Source organism: Achroia grisella, unplaced genomic scaffold (assembly GCF_030625045.1).
Source record: "Achroia grisella isolate CSIRO2021 unplaced genomic scaffold, CSIRO_AGI_Agris_v1 utg856, whole genome shotgun sequence".
Classification (NCBI taxonomy): Eukaryota; Metazoa; Arthropoda; class Insecta; order Lepidoptera; family Pyralidae; genus Achroia; species Achroia grisella.
In genome coordinates, this window is record NW_026713045.1 from 1,077,514 (window position 1) to 1,095,577 (window position 18,064).

Sequence of the window (18,064 nt, forward strand, 5' to 3'; positions counted from 1 at the left end):
GCTGATATTTACTATAGGCTATTAAACTATACCAACACTGCTTTGCCTCTGGCTCTCTCCCGCGTTTAATCTATACATATGAATAAAATTGGAATGTCTATTTGTAATATTGAAATAACCGTTTTCTACTACATGCATATGAATACGGTACATACACTAAAAGAACATTTTTTAAAATTTTTGTCTGTCTGTCTATTTGTTTCGGCTAATCTCTGAAATGACTGTACCGAATTTGACGGGGCTTTTCTTTGGCAGGTAGCTGATATAATAAGGAGTAATTTAAGCTACTTTTATTTTAGAAAAATAAACTTAAGTAACTAAACTAAAAGTACTAAAGAAAAGTTTTAATATTCATCTCATCATGTTCCAATGGTACGTCATATAGCATATGCCGTGCATCATTCTATATATATAACTATGTCATTCATAAAGTAAAAAATATCTATAGTTAATACATAGAAGACCTCTGGGACTATTGGCAGCCTCATCACTTTCAAAAGAAAATTCAATTAAATCAGTTATTACATTATATTGGACTACCATTCAAATATAAACTAATTGCCAATAAGCAGGATAGAAATGGAGCTAGCGACAGCGAACTAGTGTTATATAAATAATATTTAGGGCTACATTACAGCCTAGAAGCGATATTACTTATTAGTACGAAATAAATTCGGTTCAGGTCACTGAATGTGTGACGAGTGATGCGGTTTGTATTAAATTCTCCAAATTTCAATTAAAATTTTATTATATATAGAACCGAACATTTATCGTTATCCTAACTGAGCTCATTTATACCGTGCGCTATAGCATGGCGTGGATGATACTTGCCTTTATTAGTAGACTAGAACATTCTGGCTGGGTTAAATTTAAGTTACTATAGTTATTAATGATTTAATATATTACGGATGTGGTATAGCTAAAATACTAAGTCATAATTTCGACTGTGGCGGCAACTTCCAAGAGTGAAAATGAACGTTTCTGAAACTGTACCCCGCACCATGCTACAGCACATTACATGGTATAGGAGAACGTACCTAATACGTTTGTATGGAGTGTGCGCTATATAAACGTGGTGGTTATTTTCTTAGTGTTTCATACTATAAATGTTTACAATTTTTCTTTGGTTTAAATGACTGTCACCAAAAATTATCGGTGGTTTTACCAACTGTGACGAAAGATTAACTCAGTAAGGTTTTATAATTTCTTTCGAATCGAGATTGTAATTACTGTATCACTACTTTCCCAGTATTTTTTCTTTTTTCTCTTCTTTTGGCTCTGGCGATTTGTGTTGGCTAATGTTCCATAGTCGACTTTAAATTTTGACAAGAGGTGACATTGACTGCAATATAACCTATTGTCAAAGTATCATGCAATACTGTCAAATAATGTCAAATAACAAAAAATATATCAATTTGACGTAAGGCATAAATAAATTTTGCTTGCAATTAACATTAAATTTTGTAATAATAAAATTATATTATTCGACATTTTATTCATCATCATTCTATAAAACCGTGCTACGTATAAATAATTATTATTTTATATTGTTGTAATATTAAACCATTCCATATTTTACTTTATACATTCTATTGATCCTAATGAATATCTACGTGGTTGCCCACTGCGCGAAGTGGTTTAATGTAATGTATTAAGTTTCATCAGGACACGTTTAGCTGTAACCATCTCAAAACTAGTAAGTGTTTCACCTTTGTGTATAAACCGTTAGTAGCCATTCGGTGCAGCTTCAAAATCTCTTCGTAAGTTTATATTCCGTAACTATTGAGTAATATAACTTTCAGAGACACAATTAGCAATGTTTGCTAGTCTAAAAAGTAAGATCAAAGAAGAAACCGGTAGCGACTTAAGCAAGCTAACGAGTAGTTGGCGAAATGGTGCTTTCTTGGGCAGAATCACACTCAGGGATGATTCGGTAAGATAAATATATTGTAGTATACTTGGCAAAAACTTAATATATAAATGATAATTGAGTCATATTTATACATATTAACTTTCTAGGTTCTCATGTATAACTCTTGGATTAATATCTTGAGTCTGCATAGTGTACACTTTTCCTTAATAAAAATATAGCATTAACTTTGTAACACAATCAGTGTAATAAGTGCATAGATGTGTTGTAATTTGTTCAATACCTGTATCTGTTCATCAATTACATTAACAGTGTAATTAGATCTATGAATAATTACAAAGTATAATTATTGTAGTAATGTTGGGATTCGTCTTGTCAATCCTTATAAGCCTCTGACAAAGGCCTATACTATACATTAAAGTTACTGTTGCTTTATAGATATAATATGTTCTTGTATTTTATAATGAAAGAATATATTAGAGAAAATCCATTGTTTCAATTTTGACCGTAATATATTAGTTTATTGTGTAAAACATAGATACACACCCTAACCTAATACATTACCATCCAAATTATAAATAACCAGTTTACTTTAATTTAAAATTAATTTTAATATACCTCAACATAATGTAAGTAAGATGCTATTATGTTTATATATGTATAAAAATTTGCAGTCTACAGCAAGTCCTTCCAGTTCAGGGGGACCTGGGGACTCCACTTCTGATGTAAGTATTATTGTTTCTAAATGTGACTGAATACAATTATCCCTTGTACACTGGCTCATTTATGTGAGTATAAAACATATTACAACTAGGCTCTACCTGAATTTATGTTCTTATATATGAATATTATAAAATCAGTTCTTCTTTCATTTTAGATCTAAACTGTGTATAGTGAATATAATGTACAGTGGACCTGCGGTAATCCAGCCCCCCTTGTAATCCGACATGGTCTATTATTTATTATTGAATATTTTTTTGACAATCTTCACTAGTACATTTACTTGTTTAAACATTAATACTTGATTAAGTTTGAACTTGTATGCATCACCGCTGTTGTACCTCGACTCGTAGAGTATTGTTTTGGATTATGATTGCTTAGTTTGAATTTGACTACTTACATCTGTTTATTTACATGTATACATATCAGCTCAGAAGCGAAAGCACAAAACACTGAAAATGTGATATTTTGGACTGCCTAAATTGTAAAGAATCTTAGTAGTTGACTTAGCACTTATTTATTATAAAAATGAAAAATATCAAATAAACCTAATTTATTGAAATCAAACAGTTTTTACTTGAAAGAAAGAGACCAATAACTAGTAGTTAAGACGGGTTTGTAAGAGGTAATGGTTACTATAAATTAGATTAGGGGTGGCAAACCAATGATACAATATTATGGACATGGCACAGATCAAAATAATTTGCATTTTAGTGCATATTTACAAAATTTACTGTGAATTTTTTTAGTAACATAATACATTTTAGTAATAAAATACCATTAACTCAAAAGTCATTAACTTTTGAGTTCATGGTATTATTACCTTAAATTGGGCCTACACTTGTAATATTTCTGTCGACACTTGAGACCCTTCCATTAGTCTATGTTTCCACTAACATAAATTTAAGTCTACATCCTTATATAATTAAGATTATTAGTAGCACACTACTAATAATCTTAATAATATCTAATAAATAGTACAATCATTTTACCAGTATACTTACTACCTACATACTACAATAAATAATATATTATGTAGCGCCACCTCATCACAACATATGATTTGAATTTTGAATTTTTGATAACCACCGCGCTACAAAATCACTAGGTCTTAAATTATTGGATGCTATATGCCTCCTTTTTTAAAATAAACCAACTATTCCATGCCAGTGAATGAGGAGAAAACTGTATTTAAAGATATATTTGTTACAAAATAGGTTCACTATGCCACATTTATAATGCTACCATTACCTGTTCTGGGCCTTGGCCTGGTTGATAATATTGCAAATTGAGGTAACATTGAATAACATTTTTTGTGTTGACTCTCTCTAAGTTTAATGCACTTTACTTCAATGACTTTTTGTCATTACATCACATTAAAAATGTTAATATAGTCTGTAAGATTAACATTTTTAAAGTGTTATGGTCCACCATAGCTATAAATTTTTGTAAGAATAACGTGACATAAATTGAGTTTTATTTATGACATTTGATTATATCAGAAATAATAACATTACAGAAATATTAGTTCACAGAATGTTTTATTGCTTTAGAACTAATTGCAGATATTTTCTACATAAAACCTTACATTGATCAGTTTTGATTCTTTTTTATTCTGATGTTTATACAAAATTACTACACTAAAGTTAATTGTTTTTGTATAAAAATTTGAAGTCTATCAACAATTTTATATATAATTGTTCCAGTCATTATCACCACAATTGGAGTCATATTTATCGGATCGCACTGGTGGACAATTAGACCAAGCAGCACTACATCAACAGTATTCTGCACAGCTGGAGTTAAAATTGAAAGACAGAGATGCATTTTGGGAAAAGAAAATTGATGAGTTAAAGCTCTCTCAAGCTTCTATACAAGGTAATAAGTGGTGGTATAAGGATGGTACTTAGATAGAAAATTCTTCAAATTTGCTTGAATAAAAAAAAAAAAATAATAATCCAGAACAATTTACAACACTGTCTAGTCCCAAACTAAGCTGAGCGTGTGCTATGAGTGCTAAACAACTGATATAAAGACTTAAATTTTTTAATAAAGACATACATAATATGCATAGAAAATACCCATATTAATACTAATAATCATATTCATGTATACAATATATTTGCTGTACAAGAAATCGAACCCGCAACCATCGGAAGTTTATTGATGTGTTAAACCGTTAGACCACTGTCAACATAAATTATTATGACATAATTGATGAAGTTGAACTTATTTTATAATATTTATTTATAAGATATAGTTGCGAATAATTATTATTATGTGTTTGGTAGAACAAAACAGTATTGTATATTATATTATATTGTATATACTAATATTTTATATATAGCTGAGGAAGCCGTAGCTGCTCAAGCAGTAGCTCGAGCAGCCCAAGCAGAGGCAGCAAAAGCTATAAGTGAGCGTGATATCGCCGAGAAACAAGTGAATGATTTGCGGGCGCGCCTCGCCGCCGTAGAGCACGCACAGGACAGATTAGATGAGCTTACAGTATGTTATATTTATAATTTATTCCTTGTTAAAAACACTTACAATGAAGTAGTTAACCCCACACTTAGAGATTTATTCCTATATCATCACAGATGAAACATAAAACTATGTACTATGAAATGACGACTACCCATTACGTTAGATAATGACATGGATGTGTTATCTAACGACATGGATGTGTTATTTAACAGCGTGAATGTGTTATGCGCAGGAGGAGGTGGAACAGAGCCGCCGCACGTGGTCGCAGGCGGCGGCGGCGCGGGGCGCGGCCGAGGAGCGCGCGCGGGACCTCGAGGAGCAACTCGCAGTGCTGCGCGCCGCCCTGCCGCCCGACAACCCCCTGCACCACATGCACCCCCAGGGTATGCTCTTCCAAGCCACCCCACCCTCGAGAATGCTCTTCCAAACCACCTCCACCCTAGATAATTCTATAGTATAGCGCGATGCTTATCATCTCACCGCTGTAGCGTTACATATGTGATGAGGTTTCGTTACTTAATTTATTTCTTTCTTGTAGTCTGAATGATACTCTACTTTTTTTTGTGTTGCGGCAGATACTCGCAAGCTAAGCAGAACTTGTGTTATGGGTGCTACTAGACGACCCATATAAATACTTAAATATAATATTTTGTAAATACATAAAAAAATCACAGAACAATCGTTCGCATGAATACAGAATCCCCGGTCATCGGAAAGTGAGGTGGTGTGCTAAACTACTAGACAACCGAGACTGCCGTTTTATGATTCTCTGAATCAATTAAGGAAACACGGATATAAAACTAAAAACAATATCCGAGAGACGACGTTAAGTTCTCACCCTGCCACGTTTGTATCAAATATGCCTAGCAAAATGTGCCCATGTCAAGTGTTGCGTTAACTACAACAATGGGTGTTGGCAATGTCTCTGACCCCAGGTGGAACGACAGTCGTAACTCTTGTGTTATTTTTATTATTAAATAGTATGTTTTTGTAGATAAACGTACGATACAGCCGACCGGCTGTGAGGATTTCGACCGAATCTGCCGCGAGCGTGCCGTGTTAACACGGCAACTACAAGAGGCCAAGATGGCGCTCGCCGACGTAAAAACGTCGTGGAGCGGACAGATCGCTTCACTCGAGACTCAGGTAAAACTTCACTGAAAATCTCTCACATACTATGCAGACAGTATTTATTCTTTATAAAGTGCATTCATCTTACATAAAGTGCATATACCAAGTCGAAACTCTAGTGATTTATGAATAGTAAAGTTAACCCTGTATATATGTTAATAGAAAGCGTTAAACAACAATTATCAACGCGGGGACACATTAATAAGAACTATCAGAAATAGTATTAGTAATGTATAATAGAATTTTGTACCCTATAATATGATATCTTATTATGAAATGTGAATTTTGTGACTACCAAGTGAAGTGCATGCATGCGACTTTATGGCAACTGGTTTCTATCTGCATGAATAATCCTAATCACAATCTATATAATAAATAACTAAAACCACATGACCAATAAACCAGTCAATCATTTTGTAAATATCAGTCACCGGTATGTTATTTCTGAATAACAATAAATAATCATTCAAGGAAACAGGACTACTCCTACCTTTAGTTAACGCGATATTGTGATACTTAATTAAAATAATGATAATCAATATAAACTTCACCCCTATTGTTATACGGAGTTCTAACATAGGTGGCCCGTCTATCGCGACAAGCGGGGGAAGAGGGGGCTGAGAGGAGAAGAGTGGAGACCGAAAAGAGAGACATGCAAGAGAAACTAGTCAATTTGTCGATCGAGTTAGAGAAAACCAAACAAAACTTGGTCAATAGCGAAGCTAAGGTAAATAAATTATACTCATGTTGTAGTTTATATTTAGAGACTAGATAGCCGCAAAGTTTGAAATTATTTCCGGAACATGAGGTAGGTTTTATAGATTCCTCTTTCAGTAAACTCTGTAATGCTATATTGACTGCCTGCATTTAATCCCTGATAGATATTATCATAGTTTGAGACAATAAATCATAAGCTATATTTCAAATAATATAAAAAACTCTAAACATGTATTGAAACAATCTTACATTGGAATAATTTTATTTTTTAATTTAGTTTGCCTAATCCTACGGAGTAAACTTGAATACAAATAATAATTTAAGAAATTGTATACGTCACAGATATTTTGTAGTTAAAACCTTATGTAGAGTTTTATGACTGCAAAGAAAACAAGCTTCAGTTATTGTATTATACAAACAATGATATGCAAAAAATACGAGAATAGATTTATATTAATGTGGTTTAAAATAAGCACATGATGTGTACTGTATTTGTATTATATTGCATTCCACTGTTTACTGAAAGTATGTTGACATCATTTTGATAAAAGAGACAAAATTTAATAATAATAATACGCATGTGCCACAATTTATCTACTTTTCTTGTCAGAACTACTAATCTCTTTTCTAAGTATGTTGCTTAAATTTACTTTACGTAATAATAATATGAGTACATCAAAATGTCCTAAATTGAAACTTCTTATTTTCGCTATTTGTATATACATGTATATTTTATAATTACTTTATATATATATTCAGTATATTATATACATATATATAGGTATATTATACTTATGTTTATGTAGAAAAAGGCTCCCCTCATTAATTAGCAACTATACCTAATTAACTAGCAGTTATATATAACATAGTAGTATAATTAAATTAGAAATTAAGATGGTTAGAAGGACTAAGTGCGACGATACATCAGGTGGTGCGATTGAACGGCGAGGTGCACACACTGGCGATGGAGGCGAAGGCGCTACGGAACGCCGCCAACCAAGCAGCCGTGAGTGGCAGCCTCTACAGCATATAGCTATGGTGTTAACGTAAAGGTGGATTTAGACAATGCCAGCTGTACAACGTTCCTTCTCTGATACAACGTGCTAAAATATAACTATTCTGTAATTGCTCAATGGCGCAAAAATTTTTGTACAATAGCTAGCAGATTCTGTGTTCTAAGTGTTGTGTGGTTCTTTCTATTCATTCGTTTATTTTGGATTAAGAGTCTAAATCCACTTTAACATGATTGTGCCTATTCTGATTGGTCACTTAATTAACCGGAGACCTGAATCTGCAATGGGTCTCGTGATCTCTTCAAATTAGTTGACACAATCGATTCGGCACATTTCATATATTTTCATAAACAGGTTAGTTGTAGTCACATTGAGTTTCTTTTTGAGCAACCTTTAATATTTAGTATATGTATAGAACTCATGAAATATTATATAATAGAAACTGACGAAATACAAAATAAGGAAATGGGTAAAATTAACTATAACTTATTATTTTTTATACTTTACACATAACTAAATATAGCTACTTACTTTAAAAAAATCTCAACCACATATATTTTACGTATATTTTATTAATTATGAAATTATTTATTTGTGCTTTTGATATTGACTCAGGTCTTATAGTTTAACATAAAAGCACTATCTAGTACAATATATTACAGTTTCATCAGCGGTAATAAAAAAAAAATATTTTAATTTATTATTTTATGATTCGTGATGGTTTCTCTTATTTATTATTTTGTGATACAACGCAAATGTTGTGAGTACTATGGTCTTAGTCCTATAGATACAACATTCTTACCCTACACATTTATAATGACGCAAAGATTTCCAATATTGCAACATTCTGAGTATATTTTAAATTGTATTTTTATAACTAATTAGTTTTCAATTACACAATGCTTTTGCATTCAAACACAAGCTGGTTTGTATAGTTTTGTAGATGCATTTATTATTTTGTTAAAAATTTTCCATGAAATTATGTCATTAGTTTTCTATTAATTAATATTTATATAAACTATGTTTATTATAAATAAACATAATCACATAGTTTTATCACATATTATATATCGAATTTATCTCTATTATAAGGAAATTAAGGATTATTTTAACTATGAATAAGATTTGGAACAACTATTTTATTTATAAAATTTGTTATGTCTAGTCTGCGGCAGCTGTTTCATACATATTTAATTATTATTTTCGTAGTGTACTGTGCACTGCAGACATGTTTAGTGTTTTCTTTACCCCAAATGATATCGTACATCGATGTAGATAGTGTAGACATCACGTGATGAGACGTTTGTTGTCTCGTAAGGCGCGCCGCTGACAAGAGTCATGCGTGGACGCCGCTGGTGACACAGCTGTTGTTCAGTTTGTACATCCCATTGTCAATGTGTAAATCGTTTGGTGCTTACGAAATTATTAAGAAATCATTATACATTCCAAGTAAGTTTTATTAACATTACAATTGCGTACTTATTTTAATTTGTATGTAGAGAAATTTATTTTGACAATTTTATTTAATGTACTTCTATATTTTGTTACTTAAATTTATATTATTTTCATTATATTGAATTCGTTTATATACAATAAATTATGTTATAGTAGTGTTATTTCTTTATTTTTGAGCCTTGTCCTTATTTAGACGCATTTTATTTACCATATGGTACACATAAGACATAACATCTTTAGTCATAATCCTCCAACAAAATTTATGTTTTTAATTAATTTTAATCGACATGGTTTTGCATGTATTCAAACTATAGAATAATTCATTTAATAACATAGTTTTGACTAATGTACTAACACCAAAGTAACTTTCTATGGAACTGTTTTGAGTTAATGTTTCTTGCACACGTTTTACTAACTTAATTACACACTAATCTATCTGTATATATGAACTAACATTGATGAAATGGTCTGTATATAAATTATTATATAGTAGTTTGCAAAATGTATATTTGATAAATTAAAAAACATAGTGCATGGCGTTATATTATTTCACGTAGTTTAGAACAGTGGATGTATTTAAACGGTAACAGGAGAGGTATTACGATCTAAGACGATGATAATGTAGCAAACCAAGAATCTGAGGCTGCTGTAAAAGGCTGGCAGTTGCATTTATTACACTCTGAAAGATGACAGATATTTGAAATAACTTAATAAGTGAATAGTACAAGTAGTGATCTTGTTTTATTTCTTTCATATGTAGCAATTATATATATCAGTGGTAGAATACCTACAATCGTGACCACGTGACTCTGGTGCCTCGAAGTACGTACATTTAGTAGTTTTTTGTGGGTAAAAAATCTAACTATCCCACTCGCTTCCCTCCGCGGGAGCATAGTCTTGGTGAAGTTGTTTCCCGTAGTTAATGTTAATATAAATAAGAAATAGTTGTATTGACGGGATGGGCCAGTGTAAGAGTACATACTTGGTAACATTAGGGTTGGCCAAATTATTGTTAATGCTCTCAAATATAATATGCGCGCTGCGGTCACTATAGAAAACGAAAGAAAGTTCGCAATCTTGGTATTATGGTGAACGAGAGGAATAAATACCCTGCTAGTTTTATAAGCGGTAAGAGACCGACAGTACTCGCTCTCTTGACTCCTGAGACGAGCGGGTCTCCATATTGGATTATTTCCTAAAGAATAAGTAAGAAATAAAAAATATATACATCCTATCAGAATAAGAATATAATGTAATTAACTCGAGTCCTTAAAATAATCTTAGATCAATTTATTGTTATAGTCTAATATTAAATAGTTTATACAACGAAGACTTTTTAACATAATCAGTGATGGAAGTTTTACATTTCTATTTAAAATTAAAATATTGTCAACAATTAATATATCCACCATTTTGGCATTGATAAAATTTTATGTATGCACTTAGCAGCAGACTATATTTTCTTTTTATAATATTTATTATTATTATTATAGTTTTTACTTTGGAGTTCTGTTTGTTTAAGCACTATCAATAGTAGCACCATCAATAGTAGTCATAACGTACACTGTAGTCTGTTTTACTTCACAGTTATTTAAACTTATTCCTATATATTTTCAATACCCGTTATGGCTCAACAATAAATAATTGATTATTTGGTATTATTAATTTGAGTAATCTTCGTTTACAAAACCATTGCTTGCAGGAAAAGACGATGGATCTTGAAAGTCGTATAGAAACCCTGGTAGAAGAGAACAAAGAGCTGTCATTGGCATTGGAGAATGAGCGGATGCTGGTAAGGATCCTGAAGGAGAAAGTGGACAAATCAAATCTGTTATCTGATGAGCAGAAAGCAGAATTAAACCACCTCAATTCTCTGGTGACCGATATGCAGCACGACTATTTAGATATGCAGCGGAAGTATGACAAGTAGGTTCTGTTATAGAATACACTTAGAACTGTTTACATCATATATTTGGCAAATTATGTAGTAGTTAATTTTGTGCCAACTGCATTGCCTTAAAGAGTTTGAATCACTTATTTTTTCAAAGTGGCGATTGGAATAAAATGAACTCTTTATGAAATGACATATAATTATATCATGTTTTTTTAAAAAAAAATTCTGAAAAATATTCTTTTCAGGAGCAATTTATAAATTGCTCCTGTTAGAAAGTAACTCTTCACTTATATTATGTACTACGCCATGAAATTTATAATGAATTCGGAAGAGCTATCATTTGGCAAACCGAGTTAAAGAGTATATGCCTATTTAGTAGTTAAAGAATATTTTTACACTACGTTAGTAATACTCGATTAACGATTAATATGCCAGAGAAATTATGATAGAACATTATATATTTCTAAATCTATTATTTATTTCATTTTATCAGTGTTAATAAATAGTAAGTTATATATTACGATTATGAGTCAATAATCAATAAGCCAATAAAATATTAGCCTTGGTTTATCGTATCTATACAAAAAAAAAATGCCTTCGACTGTAATCCTAGATTATGTTTGAAACAATTTGACCAAAACCGCAGTAATATAGTATGTAGAATAAGATAATCATAATCCTACACAAGTTATTGTTGTGGTATAAATCTTATGTTATAGAAATATTTATTACTTAGTACTTACAAAATTAAAAAAGACAGCACTTTTGCACTTCTGAGTCTTGAAACTTGAGATTTTGTAATACTAAAATTTATAATTTTTAGGGAGAAACGGGAAAAAGATGAAGCCCTACTTCGCAACGCCCACATGTCTCAGTCTGTAGAGATGAGCCAATGTAATGTGCGCTATCAGGAATCGGAAATCAGCGAGTTAAAAGTGAAAATAACAGAATTGGAATCACTTATAGCACAACACAAAGAGGTAGATTTATGAATTCATAGAAGTAGAACATTAACAGAAGAAAGTTTTGAATTTTATCTAATTAAATAAGTATTCTTTATACCATATTGATGTAACGACTTCCATTTAAAAGGCTTTAACGAATAAATAAACATTTAGCGTAACCTGTTTATGAAACAAAAATTTATAAAAATATACATAAACAACAAATTTTACAGACACAACTTATATGGCTACTTACCGCCTTTATATTTAGCCTGTAATGGCCGAAGTGGCCGGAAACAGGATTATAAAAGAAAGTGCATATTGTTATTTATCTATATGTTAAATTATTACGTACTTACGTTATTTTCAGAATCAAGCCGCATGTATGTTGATAAAGGAAAATGAAGAAACCCGCAAGACTGAGATAGAACAGCTGAAGAAGAGAATTGACGAGTTCACCGAAAGTGAAACTACGTTTAAAAAGACTATAGAAGACTTTGAAACTGAAATCTGTGATAAAAATAAGGTGGAAATTTAATTTGCTACAATTTTCTAGTCAAACATTCCGTAATGTAATAAAGTAATTACACATTCGACGGCCTCGGCGGTCTAGCGGTTTAGCTTACTTACTTACCTTCACTTTCGATGATTGCGGGTTCGATTCCTCGCACAGTGGGTAAATTTGTATTCATGAGTAAGATTCTTTGTATCGGTTTGGATGTTTTTTATGTGTAATTGTCCAGGATTATTTATTATTCATTTATTTCTGTTTAGTATATATAAATTTATATTAAATGAATTATTTATTAATAGTTATTTTATAGCTAATATTTGTTTTTCAGAAAATAAAAACCTTAGACAACAGAATATCTGATATGAAGAAAACATTGCAACGCGAATTACAAAGTAGTAAATCAGATCTCACGTCAGCGGAGGAACAGGATATTAGTAGAAAGTGAGTAGAATTTGCAATAGTAACTAGCAATCCTTCATGGTCTGGTTAAATTAGTTTTAATTATCCTAGAGTTTTTAAAGGCATCAGCTGCTTTATAAGCTCTGTTTCCGTTGTAGGGTGTGATTAGGCAGTGAAATTATTAGAGAAGAACATGACATCTTATTTATCTAGAATAGCAACGTATGTACGGTATTAAGGGTGTTACATGGTAACGTAATTCTCGTAGTGCTATTCATGTGTATAGGCGGCGGTCACCATTTCACATTAGGCCGTTACCTAGTTTGTCATATTAATTATAAAATATTGGATTTTTTCCGATTTGCAATTTGGACAACATACTAACGATAAGTAAAAGTGATTTGATCCAACAGGTATACTTTGTACATTCTGAGTAGGTATCTCTATTACACTTATTTCTATTAGTCTGTGTCTAGGTTTCAAGTTTAAGGGTGAAATATGTCAATAAAATTATGGTACATACACTAATAGCATTTTTCTTCTCGGGCGTGTCAACATTTAACCATATAAGTATGTTACAAATTAGATTACGGTCATTGTGTTCGTTTGTTTTGTGTATATGAATATGGACAACACTACTATCCTATAAGGCGACAGTTACCAAATTTAATTAGCCATTCAATATAAAAAAAAAAACAATTTGTGATCATTGTCGCACCCAGGTACTTGAAGCACGTGGTGCTGCGGTTTTTGACTGCACGTGAACTGGAGGCGCGGCAGTTGACTCGCGCACTCGCAGCCCTACTGAGACTCTCCGCTCATGAGGAGGCGCTTCTTCGCGCTACACTGCAGCCTCGCTCCGGGATCGCTGCCTGGTTTCCCTCTTTCTCTTCGATCTCCACTCTGCCCTCCCTTCCCTCTCTTAATACGTGATCGCCTGTTCGCATCACGCAGTCTCCATGTGGTTGCGCTCGGGCCTAACCATCTGGTACCTCGTTCTCCTAGCTATCCACACTGCCGTTCTTTCCCTCCTTTGACACGTGATTGCTGTTTACCCTCGCTGCTTTACCTCAAGACAGGATCTACCACTACAGTCCTTACTCTGCATTACGTCCCACTGAAATCTCACACCAGAACTACCGCTTGCATGATTCACATGGTTGATCTTGTGCATATTGCAATATAGCATCAATGTTTGTCAAAATTTATAATTACAAATAATAATTTATATTTACAAATAATAGCTAGTGACTGCCACAAATTCAGTATGTAAGCACTTGACATTTAGGGTGCGGTGATCACCATTCTTGGAATCGTAATAAAACATATTAAAGTTATCACCCTAAATACTAATCGTAGCTCTCAAAGCTATATTTGAGAGAAGAGGTGAGATTTATACCATGCAATAAGTTCATGTACAACATAGTTTAATACGGCGTAAGCTAAAAGTAGTATGTCAGTATTGATGTTGTGTCATTCGTTTCCTATTCACGTATATGATAATAATTATACTGATATATGAAAACCTAACTAGAACAACTCGAATTGTATTTTATATTTTTATAAAAAATTCCAAATAAGTTATTATCGCACGGAATTGTCTAACTACAAACATTGTTTGTATATTGTCCTAGTTTAAGAAGTGATGTAAATATAAATAAACATCGCATAATCGTCCAACACGAAAATATTTTAATTCGATGAAAACTACTTATAAATTATATACCACAAGGTATTAATTATCGCATAGTGCAATACGGTCGTTGTAAATTATATTCTAAATATTATGAATAATATATATTTAGTATAGCGAGTATTATAAGAACCACGATATGTTATCTGTGATTTCACTAACAAATATTTCAGTTTTTTTTCTTATTTATTGTTTATTATAAATTATATAACTGTGACACGTGGCTTAAATTAAACTGGACTTAAAATAAACATGAAAGTAATTGGGACTGAGAACAAAACATTAATTTTGTTCTAGTCAAGCATTATTTATATACTATATTAGATCAGAAATGTATTAGGCAGCTTTTAGACCGTATTGACTGCATCAAATCAATAAGACAAATACTTTATCAATATAACATGACATGTTGTGTCATACAGGCTGAAAACTTTTATAAAAAAACCACAGAACAATAAATTCTGATGAGCGATAAATTTATTATTTATTCATAATTACTTTAAAAAATTTGCTGAAATTGTGTATTATAGTTTTCTAAGTAGATACGTAGATGCGCAAGGCATACAAGCTTGTCTAGAAGTGTACTTGAGACTTAAAACGTTAGATTTTTTTATTTATTTCATTGTTAATATTCTCAGAATAATGACGCTTTTATTAGTAGTGATTACGTTGATGTGGTATTTAGTAATATTATAGTTACATTATTATTGTAAACATATATAGTTAAGGTTTAATGAAAAATGCCTTAATAGTTACTAGTCATTTTTCAAAATCAGTATATTTTGTATGTACATTTTTTTTATTTCACAATCATTCCATATTATAGATTGAGATTAAGAATATTTTAAAGAATTTTATTCATGTTGATTGATTTCAAATTTGGTTTGGAAAATTTGATGCAATTTTGTGTGATATTTGCACGTTGTTCCGTAATTGACTATATATTTCCATAAAAATTGTTTGTAAATAAACCGTTGTAAATTTCAGTATAAATTTCACTTTCTCTTTCCCATTTCTCTGATTTTATCTAATAAAATACTATTTTTTCTGAGTATATTTTTCACATAATAAGTACAATAAATATAATATATAATAATTTGTATTATCATTATAATAATTTAATATTTAGTAAATAAATATATAAAAAAAAGCGCGATCATTAATCTTTATGTACACACAAAATATTGCTTGGTCGTGTTTAAGAATTTACAAATTTATTGGGTGCTACATACAACGCGTGGGCTAATTGTGCATGTAAATGTAAATCGATTCGTGTACATAATATAAATTATTAAAAAAAATATATAAACAAATATTCAAACGACACTGCCCCTTTTTGATGTTTATGTTTGTTATTACGAAATATGTTGTTTTTATCATCATTGGAATAATATGTGGAAAAAGTGTAGAATCATCTCGAATTTATCGATAGTCGTTGCAATTAATATTCAGCAGAAATACAGCATAATTATTATTTATTTAATAACTATTAGAGCAATATTATATAATTATATATAAATGTATGTAGTATATGTACGTAAAATTGCTGACTAAGGGACCGAAGATGCATGTTTTCATGCAATGTTTTAATGGTTCAAAGTTACAACAATTTTAAAGAGTGTGAACTTATTACCACTTAATTATTACAGTTATAACATTAACCCGTTATATTACTGAAAAGTTACACCGCTTTCAATTAATAATATTCAAATGCGAATCAATAATAATTTCTATTTATTTAAGACTATTCTTGTCTTAGTTCCCTACTATATTATACTCGAAGTAAAAAATACATAAAAATTTAATTCAAATACTTTTAAGAATGGGTTCGATTCTACTTATTCTTATATGCTATTTTTCAAGACGGTGTTACTTCTAACTGAATTACTAAAACCCGATTACAACAAGAAATGGTAGCGGTCCCTAGGTGGGATTAAATACTACTACTTAATTAAGTACTTCATTGTTTTCTCAGTCAGAAATTATCTACGGGTATTTTGTTGAACTATTTGTTGCTTTACTTTCGTAGTATGTATAATTTATATTTTTGAATGTATTATTATGTTTTGATTTGTTACAATATTTTTATATTTTCTATTATATTGATGACGGGATCTAATATAAGGTACAATTTCATGATGTACCTATACAAGAAGTAAAAATGCAAGAATTCATAAATATTTTGAACATAATATCTACATTTTGTACACAATATCTTTGTATGAAACATAAGAGGGAATCAATCCATAACATCCCACTTTAATTATGTTCCTACACAACCATCCAATCTCAGAACATAATTCAAATATACCACACAGAGTGAAATGTTTTTCTATGACAATGTTAGTTATCGGCGTCAGTGTCAATTTGATGGCAGTTGTAATATTTTTGTAGATAATTATGAGATCTGACTAATGTGTATTGAATCTAGTCTTAGCCTGTTCGATAAATACCTATATTGCTTTTAGATAAAGATTTTACATCGCTATAACATGCAATGTTATAGCGACCTTATAGAATTTTATTTTTGTTGGAATAATATTTTTGCTTATTAGACAGTATTATTATTTAATTCAAAACATATTCTGTTGATAATTATTAGAATATTTATTTGAATGTTACATTTATTTTGTTTGTGTACTGTAATAATGAAATGATGGAATAAATTTAATTATACGAAAAAAAATTGTATCATTTTACCTACTTATTCTCTTTTCCGTGCTATTACTTGCCTAGACTGATCTACTTTACATTTTACGTTGTTTGTATCTGATTAAATTTAGGTCGCCCGTATATGTAAACTAACTTTCTAATTTACTGTTGGTCAGGTTAAACAAAGATTACCTACATATTAATAAATACATACGTATTTAGAAAACACCCAGACTGATAGTAATACTTATGAATACAAACTTTTATAGTTTTGTACCATGCTAGGAATCGAACCGGGCACCATCTGAAGAAAGACAGTTTGCTAGACGCATCGCGGCCGTAATATACTAGCAACGTATTAATCTCATATTTTTTGTTCAAACGGTTATCAAATTATTCCGTTTAATTTTAATGTTTCAAAATTAACACAAAACTGTATTGATTTGAAATTAAAATTACATTCCAGAGCTAACCTGCAAATAATTAATCCTTTCTTGAGGTTTCGTCTTGTTACGGAATGTTGGGGAATAATTCTAAAAGGTTCTTAATATCAATAAAATACGCTTTGATATATTGTA

General features: G+C 31.1%; 1 protein-coding gene across 3 annotated transcripts; it reads left to right on the forward strand.

The window, feature by feature from the left end:
* The first annotated feature begins 1,432 nt into the window (after positions 1 to 1,432).
* Positions 1,433 to 17,982, forward strand: LOC131852689 (golgin subfamily A member 1). Of its 3 annotated transcripts, XM_059203403.1 has the most exons (14): positions 1,433 to 1,696; positions 1,803 to 1,933; positions 2,545 to 2,595; positions 4,297 to 4,468; positions 4,938 to 5,095; positions 5,307 to 5,457; positions 6,069 to 6,220; positions 6,786 to 6,932; positions 7,851 to 7,928; positions 11,093 to 11,316; positions 12,108 to 12,264; positions 12,599 to 12,754; positions 13,071 to 13,183; positions 13,864 to 17,982. In XM_059203403.1, the coding sequence occupies exons 2-14, from the start codon at positions 1,817 to 1,819 to the stop codon at positions 14,072 to 14,074; spliced, it is 1,887 nt and encodes a 628-aa protein (XP_059059386.1). In that variant the 5' UTR covers positions 1,433 to 1,696; positions 1,803 to 1,816; the 3' UTR covers positions 14,075 to 17,982. The 3 variants fall into 3 exon arrangements, with proteins under 3 accessions (XP_059059386.1, XP_059059387.1, XP_059059388.1); XM_059203404.1 differs by lacking the exon at positions 7,851 to 7,928; XM_059203405.1 differs by lacking the exons at positions 6,786 to 6,932; positions 7,851 to 7,928.
* The last annotated feature ends 82 nt before the right edge of the window (positions 17,983 to 18,064 follow it).